This window comes from Pundamilia nyererei, unplaced genomic scaffold (assembly GCF_000239375.1).
Source record: "Pundamilia nyererei isolate P.nyererei 1_Seehausen unplaced genomic scaffold, PunNye1.0 scaffold00269, whole genome shotgun sequence".
In the NCBI taxonomy this organism is placed as follows: domain Eukaryota; kingdom Metazoa; phylum Chordata; class Actinopteri; order Cichliformes; family Cichlidae; genus Pundamilia; species Pundamilia nyererei.
Genome location: NW_005187670.1, coordinates 438,661 through 454,286, shown reverse-complemented (window position 1 = coordinate 454,286; position 15,626 = coordinate 438,661). Strand labels below are relative to the sequence as shown.

Genomic DNA, 15,626 nt, shown 5'->3' with positions numbered 1-15,626 from the left:
ATACATCTGTATACACACTGTCACAGATACTTGTTTTTGAGTGAAGATTTATAATTTATAAATATAAATTTATAAATAACTTGAATCTTTACTGAAGCTCAGTGTTTGGCACAGAGTTCATGTTCACTGCTGTAATGAATCATAATGATTAACATAATAACTGTAATATTGGCCATATTATATTTACATTACCAAAGTGAGATGACTCAGGTAGCTCACATAAAAACAAACAAACAAATGAACAAAAGATTTTCTCCTTCATCTCTGTCAAACACAGCTGTATGACACGTTTCCAGCTGTTAGTATCATGGTTGCTAGGCAACCTGGGCAGCGCGACGGAGGCTAGACCGCCCATTTCACAAGCCTCGCACTTCGGCCTTAGCAGTCTTTGAGTACGCGGCCCTTGTGGACCGTTAAGGCTGCAGACCCTGAATTGGGATACAGCCATGTTGTCCAGAAACATGCCCGCCTTTCCCATAATGCACCTGTCTCAGCAGGACCTCCCTGCCTGGTAAACATGATTCACTACAGGTGAGTCTCACCTTGTTTGGGCGGAGTCTTTGGAGTTGGCTTCTTTATTCTGGCTTCACCTGAAACAAGAACACAGCAGGCGGTCAGACACTTGAACCAGACGTTCAGACGAGCTGTGATGAGGAAACGTGTGGCTGTCATTTCACAGCAGAATCAGATCTACTGGAAACACGATGACTTATTCATGATGTCTTCTAAGCACCTCAGAGCCTTCTCAAAATCTCTGCAACCATCCAAGCAACGAATATTGTTGTACTGCACAAACTGAGCCCTGGACCAGATGATGCAAAGACCCATGAGGGTGCAACAAATTCAATAACCTCATTATGTTACTCTGGAGCTTCCCAACACCTCTGCAACTTCCACAGCGACCTCTAAAACCTGCCTTAACCTATTAAGACCGCATGACACGTGGACAGAGAATTTCAAGGTCTAAACATCCTTAAAACAGTTCCTGGCAAGTGTTCAAACAACCTTTCAAGACCCCTGAAACCTCTTTAAGGAACTTTCTTAAACCTGAAATTATAATAATAAACAACAATAAACAATAAACAGTAAAACCTCTTCACACAAAACCACCCCCGAGACCTTTAATAGCCCCCAAAGACCACTCTGACAGGACTACTGACATGTCAGGTTCATTTAGAATATTTTTACCACCTCCACAGAAACTAAAATGTGTCGGTAAAACAAGGGGATAGCTAACTCCACGGAGACCATTAAACACATTCCTGGTACTTCTGGGAAATTAGTAACCGTTCTTTCAAGACCTCTAAAACCTCACTAAGGAGCTTTAATGAACTTTAAAATCTCCACTGGACCCTCTCCACGGTCCTCTGGAGCGTCTTTAAGACCTTGGCCAGCTCCAACTTTAAACCCTCCATAAACCGATTCAGGAGCTCTGAAACAAGTGGACAATCTCCTCAGTGATCCTGCAGACTTCCTCTGGAACCTTTAAAAACTCCAGAGACGCCTCATCAAGTTTCTACCATGAGACCTCCGAAAACAACTGAGCAGACAGAAACACCTCCCTGCACACACTGTGTCACATTGTTCTTCCTACCTGCAGAACAGTAAAGCTTCATTAACACTACGTTTCCCATCAGACACTGCACACAGACCTGGTGACACTGTAAGCATCTCACTCACAACAAAGATGAAATGATGACACTGAAGTGAGGACATTTACAGAAATGTTCCTCGTTTAGAAAAATCGCACAGACTGAATAAAATATGCACGAAATAAAAACGTGAATGTGCAACAAGAACATCTGAAACTAAGTGAAGAGTGTCATGTAAGTACAGACACGGTTTTCCTGACTGCTTCCACACGTGTGTCTCACATCGTCCTGCTTTGTTGTGTTTTTATGGAAGCAGAAGACTGTGCGACAGGAAACACACAGCTTATACAAGCCTCTCTGAGTTTGTGTTCATGAGGCTGTTTGTCTTCTTCTCTTTTAAATGTTTCTGTCATCAGCTGCTTTTCTTTTTTAGTTTAAGGAACTTTGTCCTCACAAAACATCTAGTAGAGGCAGGAGGAGGAGGAGAAGAATGTGAGACAGACGAAGAGCGTCTCTGATGACCGTACATGGACAATCTAAAAATAGTTCTGCTGGATGCAGGAAATAGTTCCTGGAGTTTGTTTTTCTTGAGATGGCTGCAGATGAAGAGGATAGAAGAATCTGTTCACGCTGTCTTCTTTCTTTGTTTGCTCCTTCAGATGTTTAAGACTTTCCACCTGACCACACCACAAAGTCTGCTGTTACCATCGGTCTGGAGCTCAGGCTCCGTCCTTCCAGCCTCGCTGCTTTGGTTCTGTTTTCCTTTGGAAACACAAACACGAGGATTTTCCAGCACAAAGTTATTTTTGCTCTCGCAGAAACTCACAAAACAAACTTGAAGCTGCTACAGTCGAAAAAAGCAGCTGCTCGCTTCACGCCCCAAATAAAAATGGTGGATGTCATCAAGTCGCTCATGCCGCTGTGACGTCCTTAACACCGGCCACTCAGGTCCCAGTGACGTAGTGACATCATCAGAAGGTCAGCACAAGTTGCACGCTTGGCTGGTTTTTGTTACTTGTCTGCAGAGAAAACACACACGCACGCGCACGGACGCACACACACGCGCACACACGCACGGACGCACGCGCACGGACGCACACACACACACACACACACGTTCCTTCCATTTGGAATGACGTAGTGACATCATCAGAAGGTCAGCACAAGTTGCACGCTTGGCTGGTTTTTGTTACTTGTCGCCCGAACGCACACACACGCACGCGCACGGACGCACACACACGCACGGACGCACGCGCGCACGGACGCACACATGCACGTGCACACACGCATACGTTCACACCTGCTTTGGAAGCAGGACGGTTTGTGTCTCCTGTCAGTAAAGCTTTAAAACAAACCGCCTGGTGAGCCGAGCCTCTCTCTGACCGACACTCCGACTTTCACTTTCATGTGTGAAGCTCTGACCTTTGAACCGCGGTGACTGTCTGAGCTGCAGAATCAGACACTGAACCTTAGTAAGAAGCTGATGAATATGTGCAGGAAACACATTCAGTCTGAGCACTCGACATCAGTGTGTGACCACGCGACGCTTCAGTATGTACAGCGGCCCCTCCCCCGTCTGTCAGCAGGTTAGTATGAGAAAGCTCATGAATGAGGAAACACAAACAGAAGCTGAGCTCTGAATGTCAAACTGTCCTCACAAAGACAGGCGAGCACAGGTCTGCAGCTTTGATATTAATCAGCTGACGGTCAGAGCTGCACTCTGATTGGCTCCTTGCTCTGTCAGTCACAGGAAGCACTTCACTTTTTACTTCTGCACAGAAAGTGAAGAACTCAGTGTTCCTGTACACGCTGTCCCAAAATATCAGCTGCATACCTGCTGACACGCCGCTGCAATAAGAGCCCCTGAAAACATCCCTCCAACCCCCGACCACATGGGGTTTTAACAATGTTTAGCCCCGCCCACTCGCAGCTGCAGACTAAACTGACAGGTGAGAGTGAGCAGCACCTGCAGCAGATGGTTAGGACAGGGAGCAGCCTCTCCGTTTGTCTTGTGCTCAGTCTTTACTGTAACTGTGTTTCAGGGTGGAGGCTGACACATGCACACACGCTGCACCACACAGCCTCCAACCTGCTGCGTGTCTCTAAGCTAACGTGGGCCCAGCAGGCGGACGAACGGCTTCACTCGACACTTCCACGCTTTTAATCAGCACGCAAAGTAAAACAAAGTCTGTCAGAGCACGAGAGTCAGAAACCAGGCCTTAAATGGAAGTGGGAGAGGAGCAGCGCCCCCTCCCCGACATCATCGCCCCGTCCTTCCTCCCTCTGTCTGCTGCTAAAACTCTGCGGTCTCCGAGAAGTGACTGAAACCAAAGCAGGAGCCGAGCTCCGGTCTGAGAAACTCTCAGCTCATGTTCAGGTAGATTCAACTCTGAGTCTGTTCGCATACATGTGAACAGACAGTTAAAGGTCAGGGGTCAGCGCCGTGGAGAGGGTTTCAGCTTTGAACGCAAGAAAAGTGTCTGTGGGCTGTGATATGAACCTGATCAGAGCAGAACAGGACATCCATCCACAGCAGTGAGCCCACTGAGGCACACACACACACACACACACACACACACACACACACACACACACACACACACACACACACACTCTCTGAGCAGGAAGGATTTAGAGTTGGATCATAAAGATAAGAGCAGATTTTCCACTGAGGGCTGCAGACAGAAACATGAAGCTGCTGCATGTCAGAGTGTTTTTGTATGAAGTTACTGTTCAAGCACTCACACATTCAGCGCTGTGCAGATACGGAGAGCAAGAAAACAACAAGTCCAGAAACGTCTCATCCAATAGGAAATGTTTAACTCTTTCATTTATTTGTATCTCTATTGTGATTGTTTCATGAAAGAAACATTTTGGTCACACAACACAACTTACTCAGAGTGAATAATTATTAATCGTAGCTTTGACTTAAACTGTTACAGCCAGGAACTTTTCTACAATATGTTCCTGTTTAAAACCCAAAACCTTTCATTAAGGTGAAACTTTTAAAAGAGCAACAACACTTTCTTTTATTCTGAAGAGTGATCTTAGGATTTCTACCAAAGTAAGACTTTTATCTCTTTGCATACAGAAACATTACGACCAATCAGGACACAGCTACAAACCAGCTGACCAATCAGGACACAGCTACAAACCAAACAAAGTTACTACTTGTAACCAAAAAGTTGTTGTTTGTAGCAGACTGTGTGTTTTAGCCCACAGTGTCTGCAGTTTGTTTCCAGGTGAGACTCATTCATGATGCACAGGTGTGACCCCTGCAAGGAAAGGTGTGTGTGTGCGTGCATGTGCGTGCATGTGTGTGTGTGCGTGCATGTGGGTGCGTGTGTGCATGTGCGTGTGTGTGTGTGTGTGTGTGTGTGTGTGCATGTGTGTGTGTGTGCATGTGTGTGTGTATGTGGGAAGCAGCAGGGCTGATGGGAAACGTAGTGTTAATGAAGGTTTACTGCTCTGGAGGTAGGAATAATAATGTGACAGTGATGAAGGAACTGATGTTTCCAGTGATACACAGAGACTCTTTAAAATAGAAACACCCGCCTGAGTGTGTGTGTGTGGGAACCAGTGATCCCAGCCTGCAGCTCCTTATTGGGACAAAAGAAAAGAGGCTGCTGCTGCATATTTTGGAAACTCACTCTCTGAGGTTGGAGTCGCCTTCTTGGACTTCTTGTCGGCCGGAGAGTTTTCAGCCGGGTCTGCAGGACACAGAGAGACAGAGAGGGAGGAGTTAACACGTGCACACACTCAGGTGCTCTCTGAGAGCTCCACAGCCGTGAACCCCAACACAAACATCAGAAACCCTCCGGCAAACACTGAGCGTTCACCTGCAGAAAATTCATATTTTATTCAAACTGAAAAACAAAATGTGTTTTTACAGAGCTCAGACATTTCACATTCTGCTCTCAAAGATGACGTACATCACTGAGCACATTCACTGAATGCTGCGTGGACCCAGAGAGGGTGTTTGGTAACACGCCGCTCAGTGAGACTCAGCGAGACGACAGAAGTTCGAGTCAAGTTGTGTGAGTGCAGAAAAATGCCACCGGCTTTTTGTGAGGGAAACCAGCGCGGTGCTGCATTCAGGGGCGAACTATCAAAAAAGTCACTGCTCAGACTCAGAGAACCCAGGTACGTAAATAACAACCAGGAGGCATACACGTGTAAGCGTGCACGGGACTCAGTCCAGCCTGAGTTAAGGTCCTTTCACATCGGACGCAGCACAGCGCTGCGCTCTGAAACCCATTCATGTCTGTTGTTTGCCTCGTGCAGCAACGGTTTTCCAGCGCAGCACAAGCACAGGTGCAGCAGAGCGCAGTACTCGCATGAGTCGCACCTTCGTGCTACCAATAGAAACTAAGTTCAACTGCACAATGAAGGAAAGCGTTCTGTGCGTGTCTGAGTTCGGTGAACTGTTTGTCACAGGTTTACGTGCACGTACGGGGAACTGCACAGCTCTGCAGAGGGAAAGCAGCGTTCTGGAAACGACGCATTCTTCACTAGTCAGGACAAAGCTTTCTTCTTTAGGATGAGGGATACGTTTTTATTAAAGGTTTGGACATAATACAACACAAACTGTCATAGAGGACACAAAGCGACAAGGTGCAGGCGCTTCTCGTATATGTAGAGCAGTCGCAAAAATGACGTACAAGCAGAGCGCAGCACAACACAAATTTTGGATCCTTCGCTCTAGTTTGCAGTGAGACATGCTGCGTCTGATGGGCCGTCAGGCTGCAGTCTCTGGGTGCTGTCTGCACGGACCCGGTGCACAGGCGTGAGACGATCCTGGAGGTCTCAGAACTGAACCACAGTGTTCACACAGCCGGACACTTTCTGTGGTCTCTGGAAGTCACTGCTGTCACTTCCTTGACTTCCTGTCCAAACACAACATCACAGATTCACAGCACATGGTGGAGCACAGTTCATCGTGTTTCCATCGCGAACTCTGCCTCTGTCCTCGCCACGTTAGCTCACAGCAAAGAAAGAGCCGAGTGTCCTCGTGCTGCTTCAGTCTCAGGTGTCCATGAGCACCACAGGACTGAGACACACCTGAAACAGCGGCTGCGTCCGTGCTGCAGGCTGGACCACGGCGTCCGTGCTGTTCTGGACACAGCACACAGAGTCTGTGGTGTTCGTGTTTAAAACCAGCTGACTAAGCCCTTTACAAACAGCTGATGTCCTGACGACCAGCGCTAACCTGTCTGCAAACAGGAGCCGATCTTTGATAAAGTCAAACTGTGTTTGTGTTTGTTGGTTCTAATGACAGGAAAGCCAGCTGACCAGCGCTGCAGCTTGTGCTGCATCACTCTTCCAGTCCAAACCACTGCAGCGACCATCAAAGAGAGTGGGCGGGGCTAACATGACCCATGAATGCTGATGTTTGTGTGATCTTTCCAAAGAAGCAGAGCTGCACTGCTGAACAGAGTCGTGTGCTCAGGAGGCTCGACTCATCAGTTGGTGTCTGAGAGTCAGTGCTGATGACGGAGTCAACAAATGTTCGTGGACACGGCAGGAAGTAAACAAGCTCTTTGGTTTAGGACAGATTACGACAAACATATCAGATACATTTCAGATCTTCATTCAGACAACAAAAGTACACTTTAAAGTTTCTCTCACAGTTTGAATGCTTTAAACCTGCGTCTACATCAGGATGCAGGAGGAAGAATAACTGTAGAGGAAAGACCAGAAGAAAAAAAACAGCAGAAGAAGAAGAACATGCGGCACTGAAGGAAAGATCTGAGACAGGACCAAAGCTTTGTTCTCACCGTCTACCAGAACCGTGCAGGAACACTCGGCTTTGCCTGCCGAGTTCTCGGCTCTGCATTTATACTGGCCTTCATCCTCTGGCAGGGCTTTGTCTATGGTCAGAGAGCACAGGCCGCCTGCAACACACAACACAGCACAATATAACGCAACCCACACAGGACACAGTCAGATCAGCACGAGGTCAAGTCTCATTTCTTACATTCCACAAAGTTAATCAATAAAAATGAAGGTATGACTCCTTACACATTTCATTTACTATGAACGAGCTATCAGAGCGTCACGTTCTCCACCCTTTTAGACGCCATGTGAGACTAAAGGCCATCCTCCGCTGCCGGTGCGACATCCTTCAGAAAGGCTTTCTTCTTCCTTCAACACGTGTTAGAACATTTCTTTGCTTCAGACAGAAGGACAAGCATCACACTCCTCTGCCTCTCACTTTGATCAGTGAAAATAAAAGCTTTCCCTGTTAATCAGACTCTGTGACCTGAAAGATGGTTTTAAAAAAATCTTTTAAAAGATTGTTGTTTTGGTCACCTCCGTCCTGTTTGTTCCAATCAGAACCGAGATGTTTAAAACTCGATCGGCCAGCCGAGAGTTTAGGGAACCTGAAGTTTACAGGACTGAAGCGTGAAGTCAAAGAAACCCTCGTAGAGGTCGGCGGGTGATGGACAGTTTCACCAACAACAATACGAGTCTCTAACACTGCCCCCTGGTGACAAAGCACAGCTATCACAGAAACTCACGGATCTGAAGTGACGTTCATACGACCTGCACACGACCAACACTCAACCTCACCCTAACCCTTTTTATTTGTGCTTCGTGATGCTATCGTGGCGCTGAGTTACCATCTATCCATCTTCTTGTCCTTTTCTGGTTCAGGGGAGCAGCAGCCTAGCCAGAGAAGCCCGGACCTCCCTCTGTGAGCCACCTCCTCCAGCTCACCCGGGGGAACAGCGAGGCGTTCCCAGGTCAGCCAAGAGATGCAATCTCTCCAGAGTGCCCTGCGTCTGCCGCAGGGCTTCCTCCCACTAGGACACGAACACCTCGCAGAGGAGGCGTCCAAATTGGATGAACCGCCTCAGCCGGCTGCTCCACTCTGATTCCCTCCTCACCACATCAGTAATGACGAGGCCAAACACCATCTGGAGAAAACTCATTTCCACTGCTTGTTTCTACGATCTCATAATCTCATCTGCAAATTTCATAAAAGAGGAGGATGACAACTAAAGTCAGAGAGGTCCTTACAGCTGACAGGCTCGGACCTGACCGAGGCAACGCCTTAAACATCTGTGGAGAAAACATCTGTCGTCCCTCCACCCTGCTGGAGCTGAGGGGATCTGCACCAAATCCAACAAAGCGTGAAGAGAAGGCAGGAAGCTGCTGCGACTCGTTGAATCAACACTCTGAACACTTTCTGTAAAAGGATCGCTTTGATCTGATGTTTTATCGTCATGACGACCCTTCAGCCAACGATCACGTCGCTTTATAACGACGCCTACAAAAGCACAAGAGCAGAAACTGAAGATCTGAGTTCATCATAAACATGCTGCTGCCTTTAAATCTGTACCGACACATGTATGTGACCTCTGACCTTTAGCATGTGACACACAGACTCCTCACTCTGCAGGATAAACACACACAACCAGGGGCTGTCCTCCAGACTGAAATAACACACTGAGGGATTATTATTACACACACACACACACACACACACACACACACACACACACACACACACACACACACACACACACACAGGTCTTTACAGGACATCACAGTGTGTGTTTCTATGCTTGTGAGGACCTTCAGGCTCTTTCTTAAAGGGTGAGTCTACCTATTTTTATAAATGTGAGCCATCAGTCTGATTCTGACGGCTGCTGTATTTATTTCACCATCCATGCTGAAAGCTTCCTGTTAATGAAAGTTTCCTGCTGGAGCCGCTGATAACGGCACAGAGAAGAAAAGATTGTGACAGCTGCTCCAGCTGCTGAAAGTGAAAGTGAACTCAAAGTGTCCCTCGACCATCAGGAGGAGGAGAAGCAGTGAGGGTGACTTCAGCAGAGCGGCGAGCCCGACAAAAATCCAAGCACGGCGTGGATCTACACGACATGCTGCATGCTCATTGGCTAATGACTCAATCATCTCCTGCTTCCTGTTTCTTTGTCGCTATTCGGTTGTTCAGTCTGACGTCACTAGCCGTGTCTGGGCCTAAACTGCAGGTCCATATATCAAACGATCACTGTGGCATTACTGAGAGTTGAAAAACTGTCTAAAGTCTTTCATCTTTAATAAAATGATCAGCGTTCTGCTCTACCAGGTGTAACAATTGAGTTTAGCATCCAGGCATCCATGAAAACGGAATTTATGACATTTAACGGAGTTAGAAGTTAGCAGGGAGTTAGCTCGCTAGCTTCTATCTAAATGCAATATAGCATGTCCTGACTGCGGGGTTTTGGAAACAAATTAAAACGTACAGCTCTCCTATCACTTCCAACATAAATGAAGACAGAAAACTAAACAGCAGTGATGTTTGTAGGGTTACTGAAGTTGGGCTAGCTGGTATATAATGATGTGCTACGTGACCGCTAGCGACACAGCTATGTTAGCATAATATAAACAAGCTAACTTTTTTTCCACTGGATAAAAGTTACCGTGAGTGTTCTCGGTGGTCAGGAACAAATGTAATCGCATGGCAGGATGCTGTAAAAGGACCAAACTTCAGCCAGGAGAACAACTGAGATAATCCATCCACAATACGAGGTTAGTCATTCATATACTGCTGCATGGGCTGGGCTGTAGCTACATCCTAAGGTTTTAAAAACTGAGCTTAAATAAATGATTAGCGGTAATAAAAGCCGAGGGAGGTCAACAGGGATCACTGACTGTTTTAGGAGCTTTTTGAGATTAAATAGAAGAAAATACAAAACATTAAACATGTTAACAACACAAAAGCAATATTAAACGCAGCTACTTTAGACCCGGAAGTAGGATTCGTCAGGTCATCACTTAACGACCGGATAATAAGGTCCTCATTTGCAAAGTAAACATGAGGCGGGCAGCAGGCTCACACACTCCGACTTTTACACAACTGCCAGAGGAGTTGCCCCCTACTGGAGATTAGAAAGAATACAGGTTTAAAGTAGCTGAGCACCGGCTGCGTCCATCTTCTCGTTTTTACTTGATCAGCTGATGTTACATTCCTGCAGTGCGGCTAACTGTCACTGCCTTCTTAATGTTACTGCTAGAACAATCACGCTAACTCAATTTTAGCAAAGTCGTGTCTAAAGTAAGTAAAACTATCACCATCACTGCTAAACACAAAAAAGTCCAGACTGAATTTAAAGTAAACTTTGTTTTTTACATTTTTGTCTTCACAATCAAATCCATGAACGACAGTTCTGCTCAGCATGTTCAAAGTTACTGAACAAGTTTTAAAGATTAGCTTCGGGGAGACGTAACTAAACATCATGAAGACAGTTTAAGACAGACAGAGTGTCCCTTCAACTGATGAATGAATCCCTGCCGGACCTCACAAGTACAGTAATACGTGTGTGTGTGTGTGTGTGTGTGTGTAGTGATCTGCTTCCATATGAAATTCCAGTGACGGTCACACATCACATCCTGCTTCTATTGTTTCACATCTGCGTTCTATTATTAGAGTCTCAATCCTCAGACCTCCATCAGCAGCTGCTTCAGCTCCTCCACCGACTCCACCAACGCTGCTCCACAGCTTCACCTCCTGAGCTCCGCCTCCCTGTCGCGCTGCTCATTCTGTCGTCTTTAATCTGAGGGGTTTTTCTGTTTTCTCAGTCTGAATAAATTCAGTGGCTCTAATCGACTCTGATCACTTCCATTGATGATCGCAAACAAACAGTACTGCTAAATAAAGTTTCTTTGAATTCAAAGAGAGCGTTCGGGGTTGCTGTGAAATGTAAACAAAGCCCTCCTCCTTCCTTTTTAACCAAATCATGTCAGAAAACCTTTCACTTCCTGTTGTGCTGTGTGTGTGACCTCTGACCTTCGTTTGCGAGGATGATGAATTTGGACGCCTTGATGACCTTCCCGTCCAGCGTCCAGGTGACAGTGACATCAGAAGCGGTGGCGAGGCGGCACTGCAGCCGGAGCCGCTGACCGTCCAGCACCGTCATGTCGCTCAGCTTCTCTACAAACTCCGGCGCCGCACCTCCTCCTCCTCCGGTGCTCTTCTTCTCATTAATCCCTCCATCCATGCAGTTGTTCACCTCCGCCTTCTCCCCATTCTTCTCGGGGCCCGTCGGGTTCTTCTTGTTGGCGAGGACAGAGCGGAAGTCGCCGGCGTTCTTCGTGGGCGTCTCTGCGGCCTTGCTGCTGTTGCTGCTTGTGGCGCCCTTCTTCCCCAGCACGCTACGGAAGTCGACCTGCGATGGGGAGTTCACCTTCTCCTCGCTCTTGGGTTTGACACCCTTGAGGTTGGCCTTAAAATCCATGTGGTGGCGCTGGTTGTGCTCGGTGGTGGCGGTGGCGGGGCCGGCCTCCCTCTGCTCGTCTCCCTCTTGGATGTTTTTGCCTTGAACGGCTCGGCGTCCAAGCAGCGAGCGGAAGTCCAGCTGCTGCGCCTCCCTCTGCCGCAGCTCCTCTTCACCCCGCTCCCTGGTTTCCACACAGCGTTTGAGGAGGCCTCTGGGAGCAGTGGTCTGGTCCTCCTCTTTTTTCTTCTTCTCTTCCCTGTGCAGGTGCGGGAGCTGCCGGTTCTCCTTCTGCTCCTCGTTGGCCTCCTGCCACTGCCGACTGACACCACTGCTGCTGCTTCTCTGCTCCACGCCTCCTCCTCCTTTGCCACCTCCTCTCAGCACCACGCTCCCACCAGCTGCTCCTCCTCCTGCTCCTCCTGCTGCTGCTGCCAGGCTGGATGAACAAGCACAGAGACAGATGGAGGGACAGAGAGAGAGCAAGAGGACAAGCTCCGCCCCCCAGGTCTTAGCTGGTGGGGTGGGAGGTGTGGGGGGGGGGACCTCGACTCAAATTGTTCATGTTACATCACAAGTGACTCAACTGCCCGAATATGGGCATGAGCAGAGGGAACACACACACACACACACACACACAAACACACACACACACACACAGATGTAAACAAAGAAAAAGCAGACTGAGGACACACTCCTCCTCCTCCTCCTCTGAAGCTGCTGACTCTTTTTCACAGTTTCATCAAACTAGAGCAAACGGGGTTTCTTCCAGCAAACACTCGCAGCAGAGTAAACACACAGAGGAAATACTGGCTCTGATTGGTCGGGGTGATATGGACGGATTAGAGAAGCTTTAGGGAATTTCTGGATAAATAACAGAAGGATGGAGGGAATGGTGGGTGGGTGTGAGGAGGGGGTGGAAACAGGAACAGAGAGCTGGGAATAGTGGGGGGGGGGGCTGACGGAGTCAGACTCTATGCTGATGATGCAGAGGTCTGTTTAGGGAACGAGACGTTTTAAAAACTCGTCAGGTTCAACCGATCACGCTCATACGGCACAGAAATCTGACTCCGCCCTGTTCAGCCAGCTGCAGGTGTCCAGGTGAGTGAGGTCTCACCTGCTGCCGTCCCGTCCTCTCCTGTCCTTTTCTCGTCTTTCGGTGACCGACAGCGTGGCCACAGCGCTGCACTCGCCCACGCTGTTCCTGAAACACAAAGTTTATCTTCTACATGCAGCACTCTCTCATCTTCTCACAGGCACTAAGACCATCTCCCACTTCCACGCCACTGATTCATCACAGCGGTGTTTTCATTCAGGCACTGCTGCACTGTGCTATTTGCAAAGTCAGACTTCATATGAGAAACTGATCCTTTTATCTCTCATTAATGGCACATAACATTTTCCCTTTAAGAGAGGAAAAGACACCAGGTAGGCTCCACTGGTCCTGATCAACAATGTTCAGAAACATTTGACTGAAATTACCCTGGAAGTTGTTGTCTTTGTTGTCTTTGTTAGCACTAATCACATTATGTCTTGATGCTCAATCATCCCTTCAGTCTCTGAATAAGTCACATTATGATGTGGGAAATCTGATATTTACTTTTATAGATCAACTGTTTGTCTTTTTCAGTCTGGCCAACCATTAGGCACCTTTCAATTCCTTGATGTTGGTTTGTGTTTCGGGTAAAGTGCAGCTTTACCGTCTCTCACAGTTTCTTCATGTTCACTGGCACCAGCACATCACGTATGATTTTCATGAAGGAGATTTCTCTTCTATTCTCATGTTACATAGTCATGCTTTGAATATGATGCAGACTGCTGTATGTGCTGGAGTGGATGATGAGGTTATGGATGGATAGATTATGGAGGGGGAGGGCTGGTGGTTCCTCTGTGAGTGTAATCCTCACTGCAGCTCTGTACTGTAGATCATCTGGGATTATTTCAGCATGTCTGCAGAATCTGTGTCTTTTTATGACATGTGAGTGTTTACAGTATCTGCGCCTGTCGATCTGTTACCTCAGGCTGATCAGGTACTCTCCGCCATGTTCCTTCTTCACTCGTCTGAAGAAGAAAACAGAGTTAGCTGTATCAGGTGTGGTTAGCTGCAGAGCGTGTGGTTTGTGTGTAACTGTAAACCTTATGAGCAGGGAGACGACGTCCTCTTTCTGCAGAAGTTCATAGTCGCCTCCGGAGGTCAGAGATCGGCTCGGGTCGGTTCTGGTCCAGGTGTACTGGGGAAACGGATCTCCGGCGATGGCACAGGACAGGAGAACATGCTGACCAACAGCAGCGCTCACCTCTTTGGGCTTGGTGATGAACCAGGGCTGGACGCCGTCCTGAGGCTCTGCAGAAAACCACAATAATAAATCTGGGTTTATATGGAGGTCGTGTGGTTGAGCCTCACATAGGAAACCCAACATATACACTGTAGATAGTGTCTGAACACAATGACACCAAAGTAGATCGGTCAGTGGTTGAGCTGCAGCACAGACATCCTCAGATACAGCTGGAGGGCTGACACAGACACTGACTGGACACAGAATAGAGTATGGAAACCAAAACCTGAGACCTACATAATCAAACACCAAGAATAACGGGGGGGGGGGGAAGAAATGCAAAACAGAAACCAAAAGCTTCACAAAAATAAACTAAGAAGAGAACACAAATAAAGGGTACAAAACAGAAACCACATTTTTGGGCCAAGGTGGATTTGGTATCAGGATCAGAAAGGCTGTGGGTTTGTAATTGTTGTGTTTGTGAACATTGCAAAAATCCCCACATTGGTGTCACTCAGGTCTCAGTGCAACTGCAGCATACCCTCCACCGTGAGCCGGGCCTGGGTCTGGTCCTCTCCATACTGGTTCCAGGCCTGGCAGCTGTAGGTCCCGGTGTCCTCGGGGAAAACCTCGTGGATCAGCAGAGTGCAGCGGGTTCCCTCTCTGAGGAGCTGGAAGTCCTCTGACTCGGTCACCTCCTGCCCATCGTGGAGCCACACCAGCTCTGGAGGAGGGTGACCTGAGGACCACACACAGCTTCATTCAAACATCAGGACACATCAGTGAAGACCAGTACGCACCAAAGATCCTTTTGAGAATTAAAGGAGTGGCAATATTTTGTTTATTTAATTTACATTTTAGTGTTGTTGAATCAAAAGTACTTTAAAAAAAGGCAGACTGGAAGCGCAGTTCCTCTGAAATCCAGCAGAGGCAGCAGTGAGTCAGTCCTCATAGACGTTAGCGTCATACACGAACTGATTGGTCTTCATGGATAATTATCCACCTTCATAACCCCTGTACAGGGGTAGGTGGTCTTTATAACTCACCTGTTTATTTGTTATTAGGGGCGTGGCCTCTTTGACTGACAGGTGGATGGTGACACAGGCGGCTGTAGCTGCTAACTGTTTGCTAGTTTCACCTAGTTTCACCTGAACTGGACCTCTGTGCAGTTGGAGCATTATTAATGACATCATCTGACCAATAACATGGCTGCTGTGAGGTCACTGTACCAACAGACCATCCAAGAAGGCGGAGCTTCAGTTTTGATGCACAGTGAAATTCAAGGATTGTGATTGGACGTTGAGCACTGATCAGCAGGTAACTCCATCAGCTCATCCAGATATGTCTGGCTGCAGGACTCATTATGTCAAGTACTGTCACAGCCGCCATTATTCAGATACAGTCAGTGATTTAAAGCTGTGGATGTAAAATTAGTTTAAATACTTTTCACATTTAGTAAGTAAGGCAAGGCAAGGCAAGGCAAGTTTATTTGTATAGCACAATTCAACAACAAGGTGATTCAAAGTGCTTTACAG

At 47.5% G+C, this 15,626-nt stretch overlaps 1 protein-coding gene across 2 annotated transcripts in view; it reads right to left on the bottom strand.

Moving 5' to 3' along the window:
• mylka (myosin, light chain kinase a) overlaps positions 1 to 15,626 on the bottom strand; it is a 47,573-nt gene that overhangs the window by 13,210 nt on the left and 18,737 nt on the right. For both annotated transcript variants that reach the window (XM_005750328.1, XM_013915207.1), the window contains 8 exons: positions 14,633 to 14,830; positions 13,952 to 14,159; positions 13,832 to 13,876; positions 12,933 to 13,019; positions 11,389 to 12,254; positions 7,370 to 7,486; positions 5,243 to 5,302; positions 543 to 590 (listed from right to left, as the gene is read on the bottom strand). In XM_005750328.1, the coding sequence (XP_005750385.1) occupies positions 543 to 590; positions 5,243 to 5,302; positions 7,370 to 7,486; positions 11,389 to 12,254; positions 12,933 to 13,019; positions 13,832 to 13,876; positions 13,952 to 14,159; positions 14,633 to 14,830 (1,629 nt within the window). The remainder of the gene's footprint in view (positions 1 to 542; positions 591 to 5,242; positions 5,303 to 7,369; positions 7,487 to 11,388; positions 12,255 to 12,932; positions 13,020 to 13,831; positions 13,877 to 13,951; positions 14,160 to 14,632; positions 14,831 to 15,626) is intronic.